Here is a 27,500-nt window from a genome sequence, read left to right as displayed (position 1 = left end):
ATTTGCCTCTCATCAATTCCTTAAGACTGCTTGGCCTATTATTTCATCCACTCAACTCATATGGCCACTGTGAAAATTACATGAGGAAAGTTTGATTCTGAATTGACTTTGATTGACACATCACATTTTTTTTCTGGCTTTGCAATTTGCGTAGGCTATCTAGTTGATTAATGCACCTGACTTCTGATGGCTCAGCTATCCTAGGCAACGGCATGACCTCTCTGCAATTGCAAATTGCATCTATTCATGGGTTTCACCAGGTCCCTTTCCACAGGTGTATAAAAAAGCACCATGATTATGAATGTAGACTGCATGGTGCTTGATTAATACACCTGTAGAAAGGGACCTGATGAAACCCATGAATAGTTTTATTGTAATATTATGTTAAAAATTGGTGGTAAGCATTGGTTTGATTCTATTGGCCCTTTATGTCTGCAGATTCATTCTCAGGATTAATCCTGAAGGCTCCAAGTGTCAGGCCAAATCCCAAATCAGCCACCAGACAGGGAAGAAGGTTCAAAGGAAGACGGTCGCCCTCAACCCAGTCGTGGTGCCTTTTATTAGAGAGTTGGTGGATTTTGAATGGCTGAATTACTGGTAATTAGGCTAATTCTGCCATATTATGAACTCTGTAACACATCCAGAGGCGGACAGAGTACACAGCTTTATTACTTGAGTAAAAGTACAGATACCCTTTGCTCAAAGCGAAAACTATCATTAAATTGAAATAGGTTGGCACATTCCCGGGATGGACCTGCTGCGTCTTCATCCATTGTTTCGTTCATGGTTTCGTCTCTTATCTAAATCTGACCATGGAGTTGACTTTGGCGGAAAGCTGAAGGTGATTGCTGATAGGCTGTCCAAATCAGTGGTGCCAGCACAATCCAATCACGTTTGAGAGGGAAACAACAAATTGAGGGTTTTCGAGATTTTTCTTTTTTCCTTTTTTTTAGAAGAAGTAACTGGTACTCACGGTTATGGATAGAAATGTAGTGGAGTAAAGAGTACAATATTTACCTCTCAAATGTACTTGAGTAAAGACATGAGTACTCCCCAAAAATGATAGTCGAGTAAAGTACAGATCCCTTAAAATTGTACTCAAGTAAATGTACTCCATTACTGTCCGGCTCTGAACACATCACAGGCCTTAAAGGAACATCACATTTTAGGGAAAATAGATTATTTGTCATCGATCCCTTGGTTAGCTAATATAATGCATGCCCTGCCCTTCCCTGTGTGTGCAGAACTTGTTGGATTATACCATAAAGACAGTCATGTTGTTTTACAGTTAGTTTGTCTATGGTTGCCATTATATTTGTATTGATGAGGTTTTCTTAATAAAATTATAATAATTTCACATACATACTGGTTAATGTGTGTTTTTTAATATATAAAATAATATTGTAGTAATAAATGCAGTAGCATTACTGCAAATGATAAAACAGTAGTAGTAAGTACTGCAAATAAAGATACAGTAGTATGTGTACTACTGTAAATCATAATACAGTAATAGAGCACTACTGTGAATTATGATACAGTAGTGTGCAAAGTTACTGTAAATGCTAATACAGTAATATGATAACTACTGTAAATCACAGTTGCAGTAATTTACTGCCAACTGGCTGCCAGTGAGTTACTGTAAAATTACAATATATTATTTTACAGTGTGTGTGTCTGTCTGTGTCTGTATCTCTGAGGCAGGGAAAGAACTAGCATCCCTGACCATTGAACTTTCAGCTCTCGTCTCCAGGAAAATTACCTATCACAGAGCAGATCCACTGTGTGTATGTGTGTGTGTGTGTGTGGGTGCGGGCGCATGTGTAGGGGGAGTAGAGAGAGTGCCCCCCCCCCCCCCCCTTTAGAAGCCTTCATCTCTCCTGTGTGCAATTATGTGGCCTGTTCAGCCCCTCTGTGATGGCTCTCTTTCATTCCTGAGGCTTTGAATTTTCAAAGGGTCTCATGGGATGACACAGATATCTGCAAAGCCATCTCTTTTTTGCCTGGTTACATATATATTCTATATGACACACACACACACACACACACACACACACACACACACTAACACAAAGTTTCACACACATGCACACACACATATATACACATAGAAACTGACACAGTCACACTGTCATAATTACAACCAGTCACACACACACACACACACACACACAAACACACACACACACACACACACACACACACACACACACACACACACACACATACAAACCATACATATGCACTCATATGCACAAACGCACGTGCAGACACACACACACACACACTAACCCACAAAGTTTCACACACATGCACACACACATACATACCAATAGAAACTGACACAGTCACACTGTCATGATTACAACCAGTCACACACACACACACACACAAATGTACACACGCGTGCGCGCGCACACACACACACACACACACACGCACACACACACACACACACACACACACACACACACACACACACACACACACACAGTCTTATGTACAAAAGCCCACACACTTTCAAGTATGCTTGAGAGGACCCAGAGATTTTCAAACACACTCTTAAAAGTGGACGGGACACTCGCAAACCACAGAACAAAGGCTAGCAGCAGCCTGGCGTTCTGTGAATAATGTCAGAAGACCTCCCCAGGGATCCGACGCTGGGCATGTACAAAGCAGAAGGCATCCTTGCAGCAGTAACTCAAGGCTTACAGTGAGCCATCCTGCGACCCCACAATCACAATAGAGAAGAACATACACTTGAAGGATAGCTATGCGTGGTCGGGGCTTAGATTGGGCAGGACTTCAGCTTTCATCAACTGTAGCCAGTCCAGCAAATCAGTGATTCTCTTGATGCCAATGCAACCGAGTCATTAAGGCATTTTAACTAAAATACCATCTATCATCCGCGCCATTCCAGATCGCAGTCTCTGCATAACCATTACAACTAAGAACTATGCTTTTATCATTAACCACAATGTTGGGGGAATTCAATTTCAGAATATATGATACTGTTGCTGGGAGGTTACGGTGTTACAGTGATTAGCCATAATAGCTTTACTCTACAGTCACATCACCGGTTAAGATAGATAGATAGATAGATAGATAGATATACTTTATTGATCCCTAGGGGAAATTCAAGTGATCCATAGGGGAATTTCAAGTATACAGCAGGTCTCCAGGGAGCTGGTACAGATAGGTCTTCAGACGATATGAGGGCATATCAAATATTCTCTGGCCCATCGTTAGCAGGAATTACTTCAGCTCGGAGAGGATCTTCAGGTGATACTTGAGAGGGCTGTTCATCGAGCCTCATCAGACACACTTGTGTTATCCTACACACAACGTGTTAGACACAGACTATTTCTTTAATCAAATGCTGTGATCACAACAAGCACAACAAGGACCCTCAGACTTAATAAGACCACTTAGGAATTTTTTTTTTTTTTTTCTTTTCTTTTCATTAATAGTTCTGATGCATTAGTCCCTCTATCTGTCACAAGTGCATGGTGAGAAAGCATGGAACCAAAAGCCATTCTGCCATGTCTTCAGGTGATGAAACATGGGGCAACGTTTTCAGCACTGCTGCTGGGCAACCATGTGTTCTTCTGATTGGATGATATTGCCTATTGTACTGATTATTAAAGTTCTTTAGAAAAACATTTTGCTCAAAATATCAATGTGAACATACCACAACAATTATAATCTGCAGGAATGGGAAAAGGTCACCCAACTACCTATGTGTTAAATTAGCTTAATGCCAATTAAGCAAGCTACCATTATGATAATGATCTAATGCAAATTAATAAATACATAAGAAGAATATACTTCGCAAACTGCTGGCCTAAAGCTTCATGCTAAGTTAGTGGATGCTCTGTTTGACTGAGAGTTACCCCAGCGCCTTCCTGGTTTTATGGCAGATTATGTAACCTGTGGTAGTGCGGACTCACCTTGCCGATGGTGCGTGGGATTGGGGAACGCTGGTTCTCAATCACATACATGGGAGGGGCCAGAAGGGATCTCCTTAGTCTGGAGGCCGGCTCTTGGTCCACGGCAACAATCTCCTGCAGAAGTGAGCGCACACACACACACACACACACACACACACACACACACACACACACACACACACAATATTTAGATCAACACGAACAGTGTAGTGAACAGAATGAACCAATATACTAAACTACACTGTATTCACACACAGAAATACATACGAAGGAGTGTAAACAATCACAGACACACACACACACACCAACACACACCAACAGTCAATAGTCAAAAAGCAATAGCTAAAGTGTAGTAAAATAAGAACACAAAAACATGCCTTCTTAAATCCCAGCATGCATTTGGCCCACCCACTGAACAGCTCCTGGTCACTTGTTTCACCCATACAGCTGTGAGCTGTGACCCCAGACCTTTCTGTTGAGTGCCAAATCCATCTCATACATGCCCCTAGGATACAGCCACATGGAACGGACCCATTCAAGTATTGATATTCATGTCAACTTTTGGGTGGTCTGTGGGTTTTTGTATAATAAGTAGCCCCGACACACGCATACATACAAACACACACACACACACACACACACACACACACACACACACACACACAAGTAACAACTGAATGAACTGGCCTGCCTGAATCCCCTTGCCAAATGTGAATGGAGCAGTGGCGATGATATTCAAGTGATCTTTTCGTGACAGGCCTTGGGGAGATGGGGGGCTGGCGACTGCGCAGGGAGCATAAGAACACTAAGCAGCACTGAGCATGGCCGGAACATAACGACACAAGTCACCACGCAGGAGTGCAGCTGACCCTCGTTCCAGGGGCCCCTTCATTCAGACCCTGACACACACACACACACACACACACACACACACACACACACACACACACGGAGAGCGATCTCACTCATTAGCCAGACTCATTAAGCACGAGCCTGCTGACCACGTAGCCTTGCTCTGCCCTCTCACACTGTGATTGGATCTTAGCTCAGACAGAAGTCAAATTAAAATGCCACCTCGGACTTCAGAACAAATGAAGTAGAAGAAGAAGCAAAAAGAGGAGGAAGGAGAAGGAGAAAATGGAGTGAACGAGAGAGAATAAAGAAGTTGAACTGTGTTAATAATGTCCCCTTCGATTGGGCATTGTGTGATGCCCTTGGTCCTCGTGATTGACTGGAGATTGTTTTAACGGCGTTCCTCACACAGATGGACTGCACTGATGAACTCAGGACAAAAGAAAAGTGGAACGATAGAAAAAAGGCCGAAAACGAGACGCGTGGTCTTTGGACGAGAGAAAGCAGGACTCATTCCGTCTCACAATTCCTCACATTGTTCTGAGCACTGATGGCATTGCCAGACTGGACGTTTTGTCAGCACATATACTGGTAAATAGAGGTCTATCTTCACAGCCATACAATACGTTGAGACAGCAAAGGCTTTATACAAACAAAATCCAATCATAAATGAACAAGAGCCATTGTGTTTAGTGTGTTTGTATGTGTATGTGTTTAGTGTGTTTGTATGTGTGTGTGTGTGTGCGTGTGTCTGTGTGTATGTGTGTGTGTATGTGAATGTGGGTGGTGAATGGGTGGATAGTCGTGTCCTTCAATACTGTGGAAAATTGGTTGAGATGTGCCATTTCTTTTTTTATCCAGACATCTCTCCTGTCCACTGGATTCCTCTGTTTGCTTACATACCTTGTTTTATTGTCCTCATTGATTGACTATATTTACTTCCTTTATTCCTTTCTTACTCCAACCCACTTTCTCTATTACACACAATCTGCCCTTGTCTCCACTCTTCTGTTCTCCTCTCCTCTTTCATTTTCTGTCTTCTCTCCTCTCCTTTCTCCTCCTCTCTTCTTTCCCCTTCTCTCCTCTCCTCCTCTCTTCTCTCCTCTCCTCTTCTCATCTGTCCTCTCCTCTCCTCTATTCTCTTCTCTCCTCTCCTCTTCTCTTCTCTCCTCCTCTCCACTGATCTCATCACATATCATAGCCACTGTCTGCTCTTGTGTATTTGCTGCCACTGATGATATTATGGGCATTGGGTTAAGTGACAGAGCAAATTACATCATTCACACCATTGTGGGGACACAGTGGCTGAATGAATTAGGCTTAACACATTCACCTCTGTCTGGGTGCATTCACATCACTGTGTATTTATCACTGTGTGTGTGTGTGTGTGTGTGTGTGTGTGTGTGTGTGTGTGTGTGTGTGTGTGTGTGTGATCTCGCCCTATTACAAGGCCCTGGCCTCTTAACCCCGCAGGGTGCGATCCACAAATGCAGGCCTTTACAGACACCGAGGTAAAAAATAATCCCTGCCGAATAATAAAGCGAGTGGCTCCGATGGAGTAATGGAGTAACTTACAAGATTTTAAAAGCCACAAAAGAAATGTTATGCCCATTGGTCACGCACATATTTATCATTAATCTTTAATATAAATCTTTATCTTTATTGCCTATTAAATGGCTGTTTTCCTGGACTACTTTTGTGATGCTTTCTGTACCACAGAGTGTCTGTGTGGACTAAGCAAGCCAATTGCAAAAACACTTGCAAAGTACTGCTCAATTTCTGCAATAATAGGTAGTACAGTATCCATGTGGAATGGTGATGCTATGTTTACCCATAATCATACAGTGCAGAAAGAATAAAAACCATGGTTTCTGTGTTTGATCAGACCTGCCTAAGTGTGTAACATACTTCCTTCAGTGTTTGGATCTGTGAATCTTTTCCTGTGTTAACCCTTTAGGCGCCAGAGGTTTTTTTTTCGAAACGTTCGATTTTGACATCTTCATTTCAAAAGGCTATATCTTAAAAGTGATAAGAGATAGAGACTTTCTGTAAATTAGAGAAATATTAAGGATGACCCAAAGTTTATGTAGAGATTAAATGTTTATATCTAATTTGCATATTATGACGTCATATGGTGGCGGCCATCTTGGATTATAGAATTTTCATGAAAAGTTGCATGTTTGAATGATAAAATGCACCACTTCTTTTCCCCCAAAATGTCCCTCACCTTCTGTATGCTATATTGGACAATACTGAATGCTCAGGTAAATAGTAAGTAGTAAACAAACAGTATAAATCATTATTAATAAATGGCAGAAACAAACCAAATGCATGTAGCGGTAGGCTGGCCTTTTGCTGTAGAGATTTTCCATTTACTACATACAGTAGGCACTCTGATTCCATGTATGGGGCACATATATATTATTCAGATGACACACAAACACAAGTAGACAAGACCTGTTTAGTTCAAAAGCTCACTTGCCACGGCAAGGCACAGATCAGGAGTGAGATGACGAGACAAGACAAGAGACAATGTTAGTATTTGTTTTCTTTTTGTTGTTTTTGTCAGGGCTTTGAACCGGTTCAAGGAACGAAAACGAAAACCGGGAACTTTTTGTATTTTACAGGGAACAGGAACAAAACCGGAAACGTTATTATTTTTTATGTTCTGGAACAGAACAATTTTTATTTCGTTCCTCAAAGTTTTCGTTGCCTAAAAAAAAAAGTAATTATTTTCCTGCGCACGTTACCATGACGGCTGAGGTTCACTTCCTGTGTGACATCACATCAGACATTCGCTGACTGTATGGAGAAAGAGCGGTGGATTACAAAGTCTCCACTCCACATCTTAAATAAGGGGTAAATTACAATCCATCGTTAATTAAAACGCTCATTCCAAACACAATAACAATAGCTATATTTGTCGACTCCACGAGAGGCACACGTTCAGAAGACAGAAGCTAGCGCTATGGATATTAGGCTACCTCCAGCCTCGTTTCGCCACACCACTAACACCCTGCTAACTTCCCGATGAACACTCTGAACCCGTGAAACATTATTCCCACCAGTGACATTGGGCAAACGATTCAACGTTTGTGCTTGGTGTAAGCTAAACTATGGAGTAAACTCTCACTTTGTCCAGCTACATCATTGCAAGGCAGGGACGCATCTGAAGCCTCACTAAACGAATCACCGTCATTTTCTGAAGGCAGATATTCCCCTTCAGAATCAGGGTCCGCGAATAGAAGACCCAACACTTCATTTCAGGTAAACTTTTTTGATGCCATTAGACGATAATCTAATGCAAATACCCGCTGACGTTGACAATCGCTCTGACAAAGTGGCTCACACACACACTAGCTCCGGTATTTCACGCACTGATTCAATGCCCCTGTAGCTAGAAAGTTTTGTTTAAAGCATGTCGTTTTTTCGACTCGGGGATGACGTATGACATGTCTGCCATCTAGTGGAGTGGAGGTTGAACGAAATATGACACCCTATTTGACTAAATCGGCCGTTTTATTCAGTACCGCATCTTGTCGACCGTGGCACCTAGAGGGTTAAGGTCCAAATAAAAGCATTAAAATGTGTGTATGTGTGTATGTGTGTGTGTGTGTTTGTGTGTGTGTGTGTGAGAGAGAGAGAGAGAGAGAGAAACAGAGAGACAGAGGGCTCTATCTTGCACTCCAGCGCAATTGACTTTGCGCAAGTCGCTTTGTGGGCGGATTTTGGGCGCTGTTGCTATTTTACCGGCGGGATAATGACTGTTGCGCCCGACGCAAATCTAAAATGGGGTGGTCTGTAGTAGCTACATTACTCATGGGTGTGGTTTGGGCGTAACGTGCAATAAACCAATCAGAGCGTTATCTCACATTCCCTTTAACAACAGGCACGCTTGTTCCATAGCGGATTGCTATTATGATGGCGGATTTGCCAGGCGCAGCCAGGAACGGTTCACAGCTGGGAACAGTTTGCTATTGATTTTTCCTCTTGACAAAATGTAATACAGAAATGTCACTTTCCGATGTTTTGGAATCACTCTCACTGAATAATCTAACATTACCTCACTATAGACAATGCAGATCTGTCAGATAAGCTCTCCTCTCCCGTGCTGCTGCTGGGGCATTTGGGTTAAATGGCATCGGCATGCAGTTCAACATCATGTCTCATTAAGTCCTCTAATATTTTCTAATTTATGTCATCAACACATCCGTGATTCGTGGAAATGTGTACGCTAGATTTATACCTATTTTTTCACATCGAACACCACACTGATTTCCCTCGTGTAGCAATATTTGTCCTTGTAATTATGTATGGTTTGGAGAAATGGGAACTGCGTCGTATAGATGAGAGGAGCAAAGTGCATTGCGCAACACAGGTGCCCAAGCAAATGCTCCTGCAGGTGTAAGCTACGGCTGTACCTTACCATCAGGCAACTCAACAACGAGAAACAGTTTCCAAGTTGACCTACCTTTCCAACTCTGCACAGTATCCCATTAACTGCATGACAGTAGGCTATTCACAATATTTTATGTAAAGTAGAGTTTGTAAACACGTTATCATCAACTTAATGCACGCACAACTTTTGTTTGAGCAGGAGAGAGAATAACAATGAATGGACTCAACTACAGAAATTGCAGCTGGAATAATGCTTATAGGCTGATGTTAAAGCGTTCCATCTGTGCACAGAGTGTCTGTAGATCGGTGTGCATAGCATTCATTCCTGCAGGCCTGTGGCCATGCATGCGCCCACAACTCTTTCCCGACAGCCCATAGAGAAATCAGTACGTACGTACTGATGACGGAAATTAATAAAAGTATCATTTTTGAATGAAATATCAAAGGAGTCATTTTTGGCCTATTTTGGCCCTGTCGGGAAAGAGTTAAAATAGCATCTGAATTTGCGCCACTGACTTTAGACCAGGAGGTTCCTGGTCTGTGGCGGAATTGTTTTCTGAAACTGCAAAATATCAACAGGGACCGTTTGCGCCGGAACACGCCATAGTTCGAATTACAGGGGGTACTGGGGGGTACTATACCCCCTCAATGAAGACCCAGTAGAGACAGAAAGAGACAGAAATATCCGTTTTTTGGGGGGGGGGGGTCAGATGATTTTTCTGATATTGTGAAAAAATATCATTATAGTTACAATACAAGTCAACTCCAATTTTCACTGTAGGAACATTTTAATGTAACGCGATTTCAGACACCCATATAATGGACCGTACCATTTTTAACTACCGTGGCGCTAGAAGCAATGGAGAAGGAGATAGAGAACGACTTCAACTTCTCAAGCTGTCAACGTTGAATGCCAAAATGCTAGGTAAATTCCTCCAGTAGGCTAATTCGGTTTGCTGCTGACGTGCATGGGTAAATGTAAGTTCCTAGCAGACATCTAGCTTGTTGAAAATGTGCTATTTTACAACCTTCATTTATTAACTTGTTTTGTTTTTTCATAGCTCATGTCACGTCTTCATACTATTGAATTACTGGCTACTTACCTACTTGCCCACTGAGGCTAGTAAAGTGGACCTTGGTTAGTTACCAAGGTTAGTTAGCAAGATAATTCTCTATTTAAATCAAGCTTTACATTGTGGTGAAGTAAAATCGATTGTCATTTCTAAGGAGATGAACTCCATAGCCTAGGTGTCCATTCTCATTTTATCTTGAATAAATTATTGTGCCCTTTTGAAATTAGGCACAGATCCTGTGTTGTTTTTATATTATGCACAAGAGGGTCTGATGTAGCTAAGCCTACATAACATAAGTGAAACATAAATAGAGCCAAGTAGCCTAGTAGTAGAATGTAAAAACAATACTAACCAACTAAAAACAAATTCAAATACTAGCATGTAGTACATGCTAGTATTTGAATTTGTTTTTAGTTGGTTAGTATTGTTTTTACATTCTATTATTTCATATTTTTAGTTCAATAAATGTAGTTTCATCTGAGAACCCTGATACTATCATAATGAAACTAGGATTTTATTTTATTCAAAGAGACACTATAGGAAAAGGAAAGGACACACAGCACACAGACAGGCACTTGTTTGGTGCTAAAAGAGTAAGCAGGAAATATTAACACTAAGATCTACAAACAATTACATAGTGTAGGTGCGGTTAGGTTTTATACACTGTTTATATGTGTTAAGGAAAGCGGTGGCCAGCAGACAGGAGAGGCTAAGGATGAAAGCTGTGAGCAGGCCGCAGGGAGTTGATCTAAACAGTTCTCTTTTGGATATATAATAACAATGAGATATTCTGTAGCCTACTGATAATCAGTTTGTCGCATGTTTAGATCTTGTATGTGTGTTGCACAACACATGTTGTACTTGGTGATCACGTGGGGATTGATATGGTAGTAGACCATGATGGTCATAGAAAAAGTGAAGGAGTGAAAGTCAATTGCGCTGGAGTGCAAGATAGGGCCCAGAGAGAGAAAGAGATAGAAAGAGAGAGAGAGAGAGAGTGTGTGTGTGTGTGTGTGTGTGTGTGTGTGTTAAATATTACTTATTACACAAAAACCCACAGACATGACATGAATATCAATACTTGACTGCGGCAGTGTCCTAGGGTCATGTGTGTTGATGGTTCAAAAAGCAATAGAAAATATGCTGCAAAAAGTACCCAGACTAGCTGCACTTGTCTAGTTGCCACCAACCACCTCATTCTGTCTAAATATCTGCTAATGTGCTACCACCTGGATGGCCTTGTTGCCTTCATGTCTTCCTCCAGTTAAACACTGATAATGCGCTCTAGCAACACCACCAAGAATCTGAGAAAACAGAGCACCAATCGCACTTCCTGCGTTTCTGTAGTTTCTAAGGCAACCTCAGCACGATAACAACATGATCAAAACAGCTTTCTGCTGTTCAAAGGTATCTACAGACATATTTGTGCCAAGTGCATGTGCTGCACCTTTGCTCTTATTCAGACAGTCATATTGCATATAGGCATCCACGCATAGCAGGGGGACATACTGTACATGTTAGGCTATATGCATTTGTATGCATGTAGATTTTTACAAGGGGCTTGTCATGTTGTCTTCCAAGTGTACATACTGTACAGACCGTTGATATGAATTATACTGCTGTTGTCTGTGAAAGCTGATTTAAACAGGGTTGGATTTAGCAACAATAGGAGGTCACTTGCCCTCTCCTTAATAGTCATCATCATACACGATAACTGACAGGATAGCTTGCCACTTTCTTCCCGGCAAAGTACAGTGGCGACCTATACAGATTATTTTCCTTGCAGAACCTATAACCTATACCTAACCTACAGTATAAGGGATAGCTTTTAGCATGTACTGCTAGTTTAGCTTTTCTGTTCAAAACAGAAACACTCACACCCACTTCAGAAGTCAGGTGATATTTAACCCTCCGTGGAATCCGCCTGTCCATGTGTCTAGCTGCAGTAATGAATGAGCACAACTGAGTGTGTCTCTTTGGATGAGAAAGATATTTTCTTCAAGGATACCAAAGCAAAACACAAGTAATGCACAAACACAACAGACACATTCCCTAGACTAAACTGCTATGACTTGCTTATTAGTGGGAGAGAGATGATGATCAGGCACATTATAACATAATCATGATAAAACAGTTCCACTGTGCCATATTAAAAATGTACTACAATGAAATCAGGGCTATGTGTGCTATTAAGAATGTGTTGGAAGTTTTACTGTGTCATATGCACATCCATTAGATATAAACTTTACCATTTAAAAGCTGAGGGAAGATGATGGGTACTTCAATATCTGTATATAAAACATCTTTGGATGAGAGCCAGTGTTGTTTTTGATAAATATGGGAACCGTAAGCATTTATCATACTTAATGCCTCCCGGAGAAAATTGAATTTTATTCATTTTGTTAGCTACATTTCCTCTTGGGTCTGTCTCCCCTCCCATATCCTCCCTTATTTCCAATCTCTTTCATCTGAGTGCTGTGTTCACCTTCACCTCTATGGCAGACAGATCTAGGGGTTAACTATTCCCTTAGTACAGGGCTTTTATATCTAGGGGTTAACTATTCCCTCAGTAGGCCTACAGGGCTTGTATATCTATGAGATAACTATTCCCTCAGTACAGGGCTTTTATATCTAGGGGTTAACTATTCCCTCAGTACAGGGCTTTTATATCTAGGGGTTAACTATTCTATTAGTACAGGGCTTTTATATCTATGGGTTAACTATTCCCTCAGTACAGGGCTTTTATATCTATGGGTTAACTATTCCCTCAGTAGGCCTACAGGATTTTTATATCTATGAGATAACTATTCCATAAGTACAGGGCTTTTATATCTATGGGTTAACTTTTCCCTTAGTACAAGGGTTTTTTAACTGAATGTAATCCAAGGACCACTATTCTGACTAAGAACGCAACCCGAGGTCCATCACTGATTCAAAAAATAGTGATAACCACATTAAAACGACATCATAAATGCATGGACACGGACCACTGACAATGTCTTCATGGACCACCAGTGCGACCAGGATGAGTCCACACACAGAGGTGCTGGGCCGACATGACTGCCAGATATGAAGGTCCCCTGGGCCTATATAATGTGCAGGTGTGCAAGTGGAGCTCTTGCAGAGTCCCCTGGGCATCCAGCTCTTTCTTTCCATTTCGGAGGCTGTACTGAAAGTCTGCCTGACACACTAAAGGTGTTGGCTCACGGCTCGGTGGAAATAACGCTGAAATATACTTATCACCGCAGGCATGTGTCTCAGCGGCAAGGCAAGGCAGACTGCGGCGCAGCACTCTCCCGCCGACCCAGCCGACCACGAGTACACAGCCAGACGGCCAAGCAGAGGGGCCCACAACGGGCCACCACACAAATCCCAGCATGCATCTGTTCTCATTAGCACCGTGGTCTTCGGAGAGGAAACGCTTGGCATGGCAAGGGGGTAGGGACAAACCGGGAGGGGGAGAGAGGGAGAGAAGGGCAGAGAGAGTGAGTTTGGAACAGTCATAGAGAGAGAGGGAGACAGAAGGAAACAGAGAGAGAGAGAGAGAGATAGAGAGAGAGAGAGAAAGAGGGAAAGAAGGACAGAGAAAGTGAGTTTGGAACAGTCATATAGAGAGAGGGAGACAGAAGGAAACAGAGAGATAGAGAGAGAGAGAGAGAGAGAGAGAGAGAAAGAGGGAAAGAAGGACAGAGGAAGTGAGTTTGGAACAGTCATAGAGAGAGAGGGAATCAGAGAGAGAGAGTGAGAGAGAGAGAGAAAGAGGGAAAGAAGGACAGAGAAAGTGAGTTTGGAACAGTCATAGAGAGAGAGGGAGACAGAAGGAAACAGAGAGAGATAGAGAGAGAGAGAGAGAGAGAGAGAGAGAGAGAGAGAGAGAGAGAGAGAGAGAGAGTAATATCACATGGGGCTGGGGCAAACAGAACAGCATGTCTGAGATGAGAAACCCCATCTTCCTCATTCCATCTCTTCACCCCTCTATCCCTTTATCCATGCATCCTTTCTCCCTCTGCTCTCTAGCTCCTCTCGTTCTGTCCCTCAGGGGGGCTCCTGTCCCTCAGCCCCCTGCTCTCTCACTCTGAATCTTATCCATACACTCTTTCATTTCAACCTTTCTGCCCATCCTCTCTCCTTCTCCTCCTCTCTCTTTATTCCCTCTCTATCTCTTTCTATTTTGCTTTAGCATTCACTCTCCTCCTCCTCCTCTCCCTCTTACATTTCTCTCTCTGTCTCTCTTGCTTATCAATCCCTTGGTATCAACCTCTCTCTCATTTCCCCTTCCCTCCTCTCTGTCTCTCTCTGTCCCTCTCTCCCTATCACTACCATACTATGCTCATGAGCTGCTGTTTCTGGAGACAGCCCGACAGTGGTCTGAGTGTCCAGTGGGAATAGAGCGCACTGGAACCATGACAAGCCTTTATTGTCTGCCAGCTAAAATGGCATTACTGAGACGAATAAAACACACACACACACACACACACACACACACACACACACACACACACACACACACACATCACGTCACAATACAACACAGGACACAAGAGAGAGACAAAACCAAAACAAGACAAAACCAAACAAGACAAGACGAGACAAGGCGGCGGCAGCTGCAGCCATGGCCGTGTCAGTGGTCAGTGGTGAGTCAGGAGCCAGGGGAGAGGCTCATTTGCATGTGGAGACACAGGTCTCTTTTGTCTCGTCCTCCACACTGGCCCCCGGCTCAGCACAGCTCCCAGACAAGCCACACCAGGGAGGCCACTGCCCAGGGCCGTGCTGGGGACTGAGGGCTCGGATAGGAGGGACGACAGCGTAAACAAAAGTCAGGATCCATGGACAATTATGGGCAAAAATCAAACTTGGCCAAAGGCGAGGTTCCATACCAGAAAGCAGAAACATTGCACACACACACACACACACACACACACACACACACACACACACACACACACACAGTGCCATAATGCTGCAAACAGACCGTATCTAAGCACACTCTGCTCCACTAATGACCCGTGGCAGCACACTGAGGTGTGTGTGTGTGTGTGTGTGTGTGTTTGAGACTGACTGGTGGATGTCTCCAAGGCTGTTAGCCCAATCACAACGCAACATCGCGGCCATCTCTCAGTCGCTTCTGATGACTTTATGACATGCTGCGTCAGAATGACAGAAAAAGAGAGAGAGAGAGGGAAAGACAGAGAGAGAGAGAGAGAGAAATATAAAGAGGGCCAACAGCGGGCAGTAGGCACTCCCTGGTCATTGTCCGTGTCACTCTGCAAGACGCGATGGCATCCATCTCTTCGTGGCTTCACCTTGACTGTTGCTTTATCCGGGGAAGCCGGCGAAGTGAAATATGCCCCCGCTGGCAGTAATGAGAGTTTATGTTGTTTCCCACACCAGGGGCAGGGCTGTTCGCTCCACACGCAGAGAGAGAGAAGGATGACGGGCATTACTGCGAACGATGAGACTCTCCGTCACTTCGTCCCCTCAACAACTTGAGAAATGGGGGGATAGAGAGAGAGGCAGAGAGGGGAGAGAGTGAGAGACACAGAGAGAGAGAGAGAGAGAGAGAGAGAGAGAGAGAGAGAGAGAGAGAGAGAGAGAGAGAGAGAGAGAGAGAGGAAGTGTGAGAGAGAGAGGGGGCATTGGGAGGAGAGGGAAGGAAAGAGTGAAATGGAATGATAAAGAAAGACAGAAGGAGTGTGAGAAAGAGAGCAAGGGAGAGATGGATAGAGTGAGAGAAAGAGAGCAAAGGATAGATGGATAGAGAGATAGAAAGAGAGCAAAGGAGAGATAGATAGAGTGAGAGAAAGAGAGCAAAGGAGAGATGGATAGAGTGAGAGAAAGAGAGCAAAGGAGAGATGGATAGAGAGATAGATAGAGTGAGAGAAAGAGAGCAAAGGAGAGATGGATAGAGTGAGAGAAAGAGAGCAAAGGAGAGATGGATAGAGAGATAGATAGAGTGAGAGAAAGAGAGCAAAGGAGAGATGGATAGAGTGAGAGAAAGAGAGCAAATGAGAGATGGATAGAGTGAAAGATGGCTCCTTCAGTCATGAGTAAAGGATGAAGTGCTAAAGCTGCAGATATTGATGAGTGCACTTCCCATCTGATGCACTGCTGTATCCCAAGGGTGTGTGAGAGAGAGAGAGGTGGAGAGAGAGAGAGAGGTGGAGAGAGAGAGAGGGGGGGAGAAAGAGGGAGGAAAAATTGAAAAGAAGGAATGAGGGGGATGAAAGAAAGTTGATGCAGAAAGGTGTTTGCTCTCTCCTTCTCTCTTTCCTTTCCTTCTCTCTTTCCTCTCCTCATCTTTTCTCTTTCCTCTCCTCTACTCTCCTCTCCTCATCTCAGGTGATGCATTGCGTTTACTGGAGACTGGCGACAACCACGGCGCCATCCCTTATGAATCTTTAATGCTTCCTGTTCATAAATTACTGCCACGCCAACATGGCACGACACCTCCCCCCCTCTCTCTCTCCCCCTCTGTCTCTTTCTCTCTCTCCTCTACCTCTGCACTCATTACAGTAATATCCAGCAATACTCAGCCAGCAAAATGGCTGACAACACCGAGCCAGGAGAGAGATTGGCTCTGTGTGTGTGTGTGTGTGTGTGTGTGTGTGTGTGTGTGTCTGTGTGTGTGTGTGTGTGTGTGTGTGTGTGTGTTTACTTGAGGGAAAAAGTGGCTAAGTGAAAGTGTGCATAATGATATGGAGGTTTTTGAGTTTGTGTGTATGCCGCTTTCTCTCTCTCTTTCTCTCTCTTTCTCTGTGTGTGTGTGTGTGTGTGTGTGTGTGTGTGTGTGCGTGTGTGTGTGTGTGTGTGGAGGCTAATATTTGCATCCTTGCTTGTTGCGTCGTTTGTTTCAGATGGGATTATGCCTACTGTGCTGACCACACTGACACACTAGGGAAAAGAAGCAACACATCGGCATGTGTTGATATTTGTTTTGATCTGCAAACTTTTTGGATGCCTTCATCTCTTTCTCCTAATGCAAAGATTAGCTGACCCGAGTAGCAGTAGCATCATTGTCTGAGAAATTTTACTTTACTTTACTTTACTTTACTTTACTTTACTTTACTTTACTTTACTTTACTGTGGACTCACATTGTTATACAATGGAGGGGCTAAGGGGCCGTTTATACGAGAACGATTGCGAAGGAAGACGACAAAATATTTTATCATAAGTGCCTTTCGTTTACACGGCGACCCCGCCATCGGGGCTTGAAGACGCAAAAATCTGAAGACTCCTTCCAGAGTGTAGAGTTTTGAAGACGATCAGGGGTTGCGTCTCCATCTAAACGACTAAACCAAAGATCCTTGATTAGCCTACCTCTCTGGCTAAACTGTCAAATTAGAATGTCTGCGCGTGACGTACCGGGGTTCTATCACACCACCACCCAGTGGTCTGGAATGCATATCCCATCGAATATCACATACTCTTGCGTCTTCATATAAACAAAGATTTCCCCCTGAGAATGCTCGTCTAAACGCGAATAAAAAAAAGTCGAGACGCCACTTCTGCGTCTTCTCTTTTAATCGTCACCGTATAAATGTAGCCTAAGACTCTTAAAGAGGAGGATGGAAGACAGGAGAGTAGGAATAAATATAGACATTTATATTTACCCCTCGTCATTGCTCCATCCAGTACAACCATCAGAAACCCATTCATTTGAGCTATGGTGTTGGCTATAGTCTGTGGTGTGTTCCATATCCCCTGCGAATACAGGGGTTCCACTATACTTTACTTCACTTCAAGTAGTCTTGCTATATTCTGCACTGTGGGGCTCTCCCTTATGACAGACAGGCCTGTCTCTGTGTTGGGGGGATTGTCTGCTCACCACATGCTCCACTGTACAACACCAGGGCTCTCAAGTTTTGATCTCAGCTTGGAGTGACATTTGTGCCAGAGCAGGGGGTGGGTTGTGCAACTTACTACTACTTGTGAGATCACCCGTGTCATTTGCGTGTGTCACATGGTCAACGCGTGAGACTTGAGAGCCCTGTGAAATGGGACAAACAAACTATGAAGACACAGACTGACTGACAATTCTGGTGGATGGTGGGAGTTCGATTTTGAGTTCAAATTCGATGCATCAGTGACATGGCTGCTGATTGCTGTTTCAACACAGTGTTATGACAATCAAACCTGACCAAAACATCCTGTCTTTATTGGTCTGCTGCCTTTGGTTGGGCTAAGGAGCAATCTGGACAGCAGATAAGAGCAAGTGTGTTGCCTCCCCAAAGTACACATGTGCAGCTCTGCAAGGTTGCTAACAGGCATTAGCACGCTGTCAGCTGAGGGGCACTGACTGGGCCATGCGTGGAGCAGAGGTGACACGCTGGTGATGGCCACAGAAAAGGGACTTGTTTTTGTCCCCCCTGACATGCTGTTATCGGCCCCCAGAATTACAGAATTACTGCCACAGCAATGTCCTGTCCTTGTCGAGTCTCTCTTCCCCCCACCCCCTACACACACACACACACGCACACACACACACACATACACACACACACACACACACACGCACGCGCACACACACACACACACGCACACGCACACGCACACACACACACACACACACACACACACACACACACACGCCTCCCCAGCCACAACCACACTCTTTTTTGGTTCCCTGACTACAACACTGAAAAGTGCCATTACTCATTCTGGTGTTCTCATCTCATTCAGAGGCTGCTGCGGTCGGGCATGGGGGAGGAGAAGAGGAGGAGGAGGAGGCGGCAAACAGAAGGAGGAGAGGAGGAGGAGGAAGAGGCGAGACAGTGACAGATGGATGGAAGCCGTGCGCATCACTAATAAATCTCCAACGCCACCACCACCACCTCCTCCTACACCCTCTCTGCAACTACATGCCGTCAGCACCACCAGATGCAGATGCCAACACGGCCCAACTTTTCAAAGGGAGAAGGCCAAGCATCCGCAATGCCTGCATGCACACACACACACACATCACGGCCTAACATTATCACATGATGCTTAGCACCACCACAATCTCACAGGCTTATTGGCTCATTGGCCCCACCTATGCAGATTAATTACTATAAACCTAAATCCCCTAATTGCGTCAGTTTCCCTGATAGACATCTGCCATCAGTGTCTTCAAGAGACATCTGTTCAGTTACAATTGCATGGTGTTGCCATCCTCAAATAGATGCAGTGTAAAAATGTGGCAATAGATCCACAAGAGACAGATGATGCCTCAGGCAGCTCCAACAATTCCTATGTTTATGTCACACATGGATGGGAAATTACAGCAGATCATGTATAAATGAATATGTTGGTTATTACATTTTGTCTGAATGCTTAAACAGAACTGTGATTCTTATAACACAATTTCTAAAACTATTAATACGTATAGCAAAACCACTCACTGAGTTCGCAAAACTAAAAGCACAAACACTGCCTTGTACTCAGTTTGCAATTTTGTAACACACACTTTGCACAACTGTAGGCACAAATCCCTGTACAGCACTCTTTTTGCAGAACTGTAAACACAACTCATGCGTTACACTCAATTTCCAATTGATCAACACACTCCTAGTAAATCTATACACATGTATGGCTATTATTTTCACTATTTTGCCAACTCTCTGGCACACTTTCTCATGTGAAAACTGTTTTAGATAATTACCGTAAAACTTCAAATAATCGCCGAGTCCCTAAGAGACGCCTGTCTCTTTTAAACGCCTGGCGTGGCTACAGGTTTGGGTTAAAGGCAGGTCTCCAGTAGAGACCTGGTCTGTTTTTTAGTTTCGGGTTGTATTTACAGTTTTTTCTGATTGCTTAAGCACATTTTTTGTAACTATGGCTTTTTTTGCAAAACTCTACACACAAATGGCAAAACCTCTCACCCAATCAGCAAAACATTGTAGTTCTCTTGCAAAAGCTAACACACCTTGCTTAACTCTTCACACCTTCGTAAAAATGGTGTTTTCGTATCTAACAGTAAACACAAGCCATCACAATAGTAAGCACACAATGTGCCAACAACACACTGATGGTATGAATAAAAAACACATCTGGCTTTTGCTTTCTCTGTGCACAAGGTAGACTATGTCAGTTTGAGGTCATACTTTTGTCATAGTTCTGTAAACATACAGGGATCCCAACTTCAAGTATTACGTTTTTTTCTGATTGCTTAAGCACATTTTTTGTAACTATGGCTTTTTTTGCAAAACTCTACACACAAATGGCAAAACCTCTCACCCAATCAGCAAAACATTGTAGTTCTCTTGCAAAAGCTAACACACCTTGCTTAACTCTTCACACCTTCGTAAAAATGGTGTTTTCGTATCTAACAGTAAACACAAGCCATCACAATAGTAAGCACACAATGTGCCAACAACACACTGATGGTATGAATAAAAAACACATCTGGCTTTTGCTTTCTCTGTGCACAAGGTAGACTATGTCAGTTTGAGGTCATACTTTTGTCATAGTTCTGTAAACATACAGGGATCCCAACTTCAAGTATTAGTGTTTATTTACACACATCAAAACAAACACAAGTGTGTTTTTCCAAGTCAAAACACAAAATAGCATTTCACTGAGACAAAACAAATCAGTCTACATCGGGTCGTCTCTCTCAAAATTCTGTCTACATCACATGCAATGTCCTAGTCCAAGGCACCGGGAAAAATATATTCTGGAATGACGTATCCAGGCCTGACATGACAATATCCCCACATGTAGACTGATTTTTTGTCTGTTTTTTTCTCTTCTCACTCTTCCTGCTCACTCCATCATACCCATTGTACATTACCTGTGGCTTATTTATAGTGCTTAGGCTGATTGCAAAGTGAACTAATTATCTAAAACAGTTTTCACATGAGAAAGTGTGCCAGAGAGTTGGCAAAATAGTGTAAATAATAGCCATTGTGCCTACAGTTGTGCAAAGTGTGTGTTACAAAATTGCAAACTGAGTGCAAAGCAGTGTTTGTGCTTTTAGTTTTGGAAACTCAGTGAGTGGTTTTGCCATTTGTGTGTAGAGTTTTGCAAAAAAAGCCATAGTTACAAAAAATGTGTTTAAGCATTCAGAAAAAACTGTAATCTTCTAAAACCCGTCAGATCGTCTGTTTAAAGATTCGCAATGACACGAAACCGTTACAGAAAGGAGGTTACAGCAGTGTGAATTAGATGTTGCACGTCGTTACAAGACGTCGCAAAGCATTCACATGTCTGGTCACAGTTGCAAGGTTTTAGAATGTTGCATGAAGTTGCTGCTCATCTCGTTGCGAATCTTGGGTGTGATTTGGGCTTACAGTTTTTTCTGAATGCTTAAACACATTTTTTGTAACTATGGCTTTTTTTGCAAAACTCTACACACAAATGGCAAAACCACTCACTGAGTTCGCAAAACTAAAAGCACAAACACTGCTTTGCACTCAGTTTGCAATTTTGTAACACACACTTTGCACAACTGTAGGCACAATGGCTATTATTTACACTATTTTGCCAACTCTCTGGCACACTTTCTCATGTGAAAACTGTTTTAGATAATTAGTTCACTTTGCAATCAGCCTAAGCACTATAAATAAGCCACAGGTAATGTACAATGGGTATGATGGAGTGAGCAGGAAGAGTGAGAAGAGAAAAAAACAGACAAAAAATCAGTCTACATGTGGGGATATTGTCATGTCAGGCCTGGATACGTCATTCCAGAATATATTTTTCCCGGTGCCTTGGAATAGTACATTGCATGTGATGTAGACAGAATTTTGAGAGAGACGACCCGATGTAGACTGATTTGTTTTGTCTCAGTGAAATGCTATTTTGTGTTTTGACTTGGAAAAACACACTTGTGTTTGTTTTGATGTGTGTAAATAAACACTAATACTTGAAGTTGGGATCCCTGTATGTTTACAGAACTATGACAAAAGTATGACCTCAAACTGACATAGTCTACCTTGTGCACAGAGAAAGCAAAAGCCAGATGTGTTTTTAATTCATACCATCAGTGTGTAGTTTGTACTATTGTGATGGCTTGTGTTTACTGTTTGATACGAAAACACCATTTTTACGAAGGTGTGAAGAGTTAAGCAAGGTGTGTTAGCTTTTACAAGAGAACTACAATGTTTTGCTGATTGGGTGAAAGGTTTTCCTATTTGTGTGTAGTTAGTTTTGCAAAAAAAGCCATAGTTACAAAAAATGTGCTTAAGCAATCAGAAAAAAACTGTAAGTTGCATGCCACTAATGAACATAACAAAGCAACACTGTCTATTTCCCAGTCTAGAGTACAGTGATGAAGAAACCAGACACTACAGTTAGCTGACTGGAGCTTCCAAAGCCTTCAGAGAGAAATGGCTTGATATTACAATAAAGACTGATGTTGTCTACAATTACTGTGTGATGCTTCTAATGACATTGAAGATGTCTTTATAGACCCTAAAGTAGTATTATATGGGTGGTTTGAGTGATTATTGAGTGATTATTGGTGGTAATTTTCTCAAAGGCGGTAGATGGAGGACAAGTGATTGTCGATGGCCATTACAGCAAGTACTATAGTGTCTGTAATCTTGTGATGGACACAGGCCTGGAAAGGACCTGACGGAGAGTGTGAGAGTGAGAAATCAAGTGAGTGGAAGTGTGAGTGAATGTGAGCGTGTGTGTGTGTGTGTGTGTGTGTGTGTGTGTGTGTGCGTGTGTGTGTGTGTGTGTGTGTGTACTGTATGTGTGTGTGCGTGTGTGTGTGCGTGTGTGTGTGTGTGTGTGTGTGCGCGCGCGAGCTAGTTAGAGATAGCAAAATGAGAAGAAAGAAAGAAAGAAAGAAAGATAGAAATATACACAAAAGAAAAGATTGCATGGTATATTATGATTCTGAGAAGTATTGATTACAGTACATCAGCGTGGACAGAAAGTGGCAATGAAAGCTGGGCAGGCTGCTACTAACAGTGAGACCATCTGATGAGATTGATGACCAGCAGATAATGGCTGGCCTACTGACACAGTGGTCAGGCTCACTGAGCTACTGATCTCCAATACACACATATTGATAGAAGATAAAAAGACAGAGAAAAGAGGAGAAGAAAAATACAAAAGACAGTAAAAGTGTATGGGGGGGGGGGGGGGGGGGGGGGTAACAGTGAGAGACTGTAGGAGACATGGAATAGATGTTGCAATTATCATCAACAATTGCCATGGTTGGGAGAGGGAGATGTGAGGAGGGGGAAAAAGTAAATAATAACAGTGTGTGTCAGAATAAAAAAAATAAAAAAACATAGTACACCTGATGACTACTGTTTCTGTAAGGATTTCTACATGCCACAGGGGTTTATCAGTCTGAATGAAAGATCGACACCCTCAGCTTACAGTTTTTTCTGATTGCTTAAGCACATTTTTTGTAACTATGGCTTTTTTTGCAAAACTCTACACACAAATGGCAAAACCTCTCACCCAATCAGCAAAACACTGTAGTTCTCTTGCAAAAGCTAACACACCTTGCTTAACTCTTCACACCTTCGTAAAAATGGTGTTTTCGTATCTAACAGTAAACACAAGCCATCACAATAGTAAGCACACAATGTGCCAACAACACACTGATGGTATGAATAAAAAACACATCTGGCTTTTGCTTTCTCTGTGCACAAGGTAGACTATGTCAGTTTGAGGTCATACTTTTGTCATAGTTCTGTAAACATACAGGGATCCCAACTTCAAGTACTAGTGTTGTATTTACACACATCAAAACAAACACAAGTGTGTTTTTCCAAGTCAAAACACAAAATAGCATTTCACTGAGACAAAACAAATCAGTCTACATCGGGTCGTCTCTCTCAAAATTGTGTCTACATCACATGCAATGTCCTAGTCCAAGGCACCGGGAAAAATATATTCTGGAATGACGTATCCAGGCCTGACATGACAATATCCCCACATGTAGACTGTTTTTTGTCTGTTTTTTTCTCTTCTCACTCTTCCTGCTCACTCCATCGTACCCATTGTACATTACCTGTGGCTTATTTATAGTGCTTAGGCTGATTGCAAAGTGAACTAATTATCTAAAACAGTTTTCACATGAGAAAGTGTGCCAGAGAGTTGGCAAAATAGTGTAAATAATAGCCATTGTGCCTACAGTTGTGCAAAGTGTGTGTTACAAAATTGCAAACTGAGTGCAAAGCAGTGTTTGTGCTTTTAGTTTTGCGAACTCAGTGAGTGGTTTTGCCATTTGTGTGTAGAGTTTTGCAAAAAAAGCCATAGTTACAAAAAATGTGTTTAAGCATTCAGAAAAAACTGTAATCTCTCCAAAATGGAGCTCTTGGTATTCCACACTAATACAGCTACTCCCCCAAAAGATCAGCATCCAGCTCGGCTCTTCTTCACTGACCCAAGCTACTGTGTGTGACTTGGGTGTCACAACTAAGGATCAACTACATTTCTCAGAGCATCGCTAAGTCGCTCATGGCAAAAGGTCAAATACTGACCCTTTACTACCACGGGTATCAGCGACACAAATGTTTTTTCACTTTCAAGACAGCATATGGCCTTGGTTGAGGTCTGTGGTCTCAGAGTGCTCTTCTGGTTTTATTCAGTAGACTGCAGCTTTTGAAGAGTGACATTGATAATTTTAGTCAGGTATGTGTGAGGAAATGGGAAGGCATGGAGAAGGTTTTAGGACCGCTGCAGAACATAATAAAGATGGGAGATGATACTAAACCCAGACACTGAAAATAATTTAAAAAAAAAGGTGATGAGATGAAGTTTGAAAGAGAAATGACATAATATCACTGCAGAATGAACAGATGCATAATAGTATTTCTCTGTATTTCTTAGAGAAAAGAAATGGTCACTACCCAATGTGATGCTACAGTGAGACCATCTGTCACTTTATTAGTGTCATAAAGACTCAATTTGAGAATACAGACGACTGCAGAAGTTGGTTCTTGAAATCATCCATTGTTCTTGTGCAGAGTACAATATCACACAGTGCACAGACTGATGCTGACGTGTTTTCAAGGTGTCAGGCTACAGGTCTGTCTTCAAAGAATTAAGAAATCTGACGTGCACATTTTTTTCTCTCACAAAATAATATAAAATGATACGATTAGATGCAAACTTGTAATATTATGTTATCTATGAAAATATAAAATAAAACAATATGAAAATACATATCATAGACTGGTGGTTTGTATTTCTAATTTTTTTAATTCTCTGTTGCTGACCAGGTCCGATCAAAAGCATTTCAATGTTCCAGTCTTCTCCTAGATGGTCCTCTCCTGAGATAAAAGGCTATAAGTTAGCCTACTTGTAGAGATAAACCCATAACACAACACAATAGGAGGAAATAGCTCTTCAAAAGTATCCACATCTTTGGCGCATTGCACTTTCAAATTGAAATCCATTCAGGCATTAATTCCTGTATTGATCGGAAAGAAAAAGGCGTATGAATTATTCTCCCAATCGTTGTCTTGCTAGTAATGACCTCTATTCATCAGCTGTGTTCCTCCTGCGCTCCAACAATTACCACATCTGCTCAGCTCTGTGAGTTAAAAACAAAAAACACACCACACTGCACTGTAGCACACTACACAATACCACACTGAACCTGACTGTAGCAGAGGCCTGGGACAAACACACAAAACACACACACACACACACACACACACACACACACACACACACACACACACACACACACACAGACACACACACACACACAAAACTACCTTAAAATTCTTTAGCATGCAGACGTTTTACACTAACAAGGCCCAAGGTCTTTTCCTGGCGAGTGGGGACTGATTGCAATTACAGGATAGCTACTGCTTCAGTTTAATCTCCAGCCCTCAGACTAGGCTCAGCATCTCATAACTCTCTCTCTCTCTCTCTCTCTCTCTCTCTCTCTCTCTCTCTCTCTCTCTCTCTCTCCCTATATCTCTCTCTATCTTCTCTGCAGAAGCTTGGATGAGCTCTGCACTGGATGTTCTCTCTAAGGACACTGGTTTACAACAAGAAAGCGGATTTGGGCAGACCTAAATGGGACTTGACCTCTCTTTCCTCAGAGCGTGTGGCGTGTGTGTGTGTGTGTGTGTGTGTGTGTGTGTGTGTGTGTGTGTGTGTGTGTGTGTGTGTGTGTGTGTGTGTGTGTGTTCATGGCCAGAGCTGTGTTTTCTCAAAGCAGTCAGTGTGGGAATCCTGTTGGGTCCACAGGGAGACCACACAGAAGAAGTCCAGAAGCATGATCCATTACCCAGAACTCCTGCAGGGACACAGGTGTGTGTGTGTGTGTGTGTGTGTGTGTGTGTGTGTGTGTGTGTGTGTGTGTGTGTGTGTGTGTGTGTGTCATCTAAATGTATTCTCTAGGGTTGATGTCAGGCCAGTCAGGTTCATTCACACCAAACTCTGTTGTACTTGCCTGACTGCATTGTGCCAAGTGTTTGGTGGAGGGGGGATTATGCTGTGGGGTTGTTTTTCAGGAGCTGGGCTTGGCCCCTTAGTTCCAGTGAAAGGAACTCTGAATGATTCAGTATACCAAGAGATTATGGACAATTCCATGCTCCCAACTTTGTGGGAACACTACAGTTTGGAGATGGCCCCTTCCTGTTCCAAAATGACTGTGCACCAGTGCACAAAGCAAGGTCCATAAAGACATGGATGGCAGAGTTTAGTGTGGATGAACTTGACTGGCCTGCACAGAGTCCTGACCTCAACTTAAATAGGATTAATGCATTATCATACCAGATATGGAACCATCCCACCTCTTGTAACATACAGTACACCTCAGGTGGCCTTAAACACCATATTCTATTCTCTACATCTGACTAACTTTAATTTAAATAAAATTAAATTGAAATTGAAACTCGCTACTCCGCGTGTGGCCTTGCCCTGAGCCAGGATTGTAGCACTGTTAATACGGAGTAGTCTAGAGGACAGTAAACTAATGGCAGCTGGTCAGGAAAGCATAAGAAAAGAGACTCATAGACTCATCAAGTTTCTGTTTTTTTTTTCTTTTTAGCTACTTCTTCTCCACCTTTGTTCTTTTTATTTCTTTCTCTCACTTCATTATTTTATCTGTCCCATTTCCAGGTGTGCTTGTCTCTCCGTCTCACTTCACAGAGCTGAAATCAGCGCGCAGAAGATGTGTCAAAGACACTCTACTCTCTGCAGGTGGTTTGCATGAATATCTCCTAAATTGGCAGGCTGAGACGACAGGATTAGTTTTCACATCCCTGCAATGTACTGAAAATTATTTAAATACTTCACAGTACTGTATATCACTATGGCCAC

General features: G+C 42.6%; 1 protein-coding gene across 1 annotated transcript in view; it reads right to left on the bottom strand.

Annotated features, from left to right (window-relative positions):
• The window catches only part of cdh13 (cadherin 13, H-cadherin (heart)), a 450,477-nt gene that overhangs the window by 276,153 nt on the left and 146,824 nt on the right, over positions 1-27,500 (bottom strand). Inside the window, exon 4 of the mRNA XM_042110513.1 lies at positions 3,948-4,061. Within this exon, the coding sequence (XP_041966447.1) occupies positions 3,948-4,061 (114 nt within the window). The remainder of the gene's footprint in view (positions 1-3,947; positions 4,062-27,500) is intronic.

This window comes from Alosa sapidissima, chromosome 11 (genome assembly GCF_018492685.1).
Source record: "Alosa sapidissima isolate fAloSap1 chromosome 11, fAloSap1.pri, whole genome shotgun sequence".
Lineage (NCBI taxonomy): Eukaryota > Metazoa > Chordata > Actinopteri > Clupeiformes > Clupeidae > Alosa > Alosa sapidissima.
This window is presented reverse-complemented; position numbering and strand designations above follow the sequence as displayed.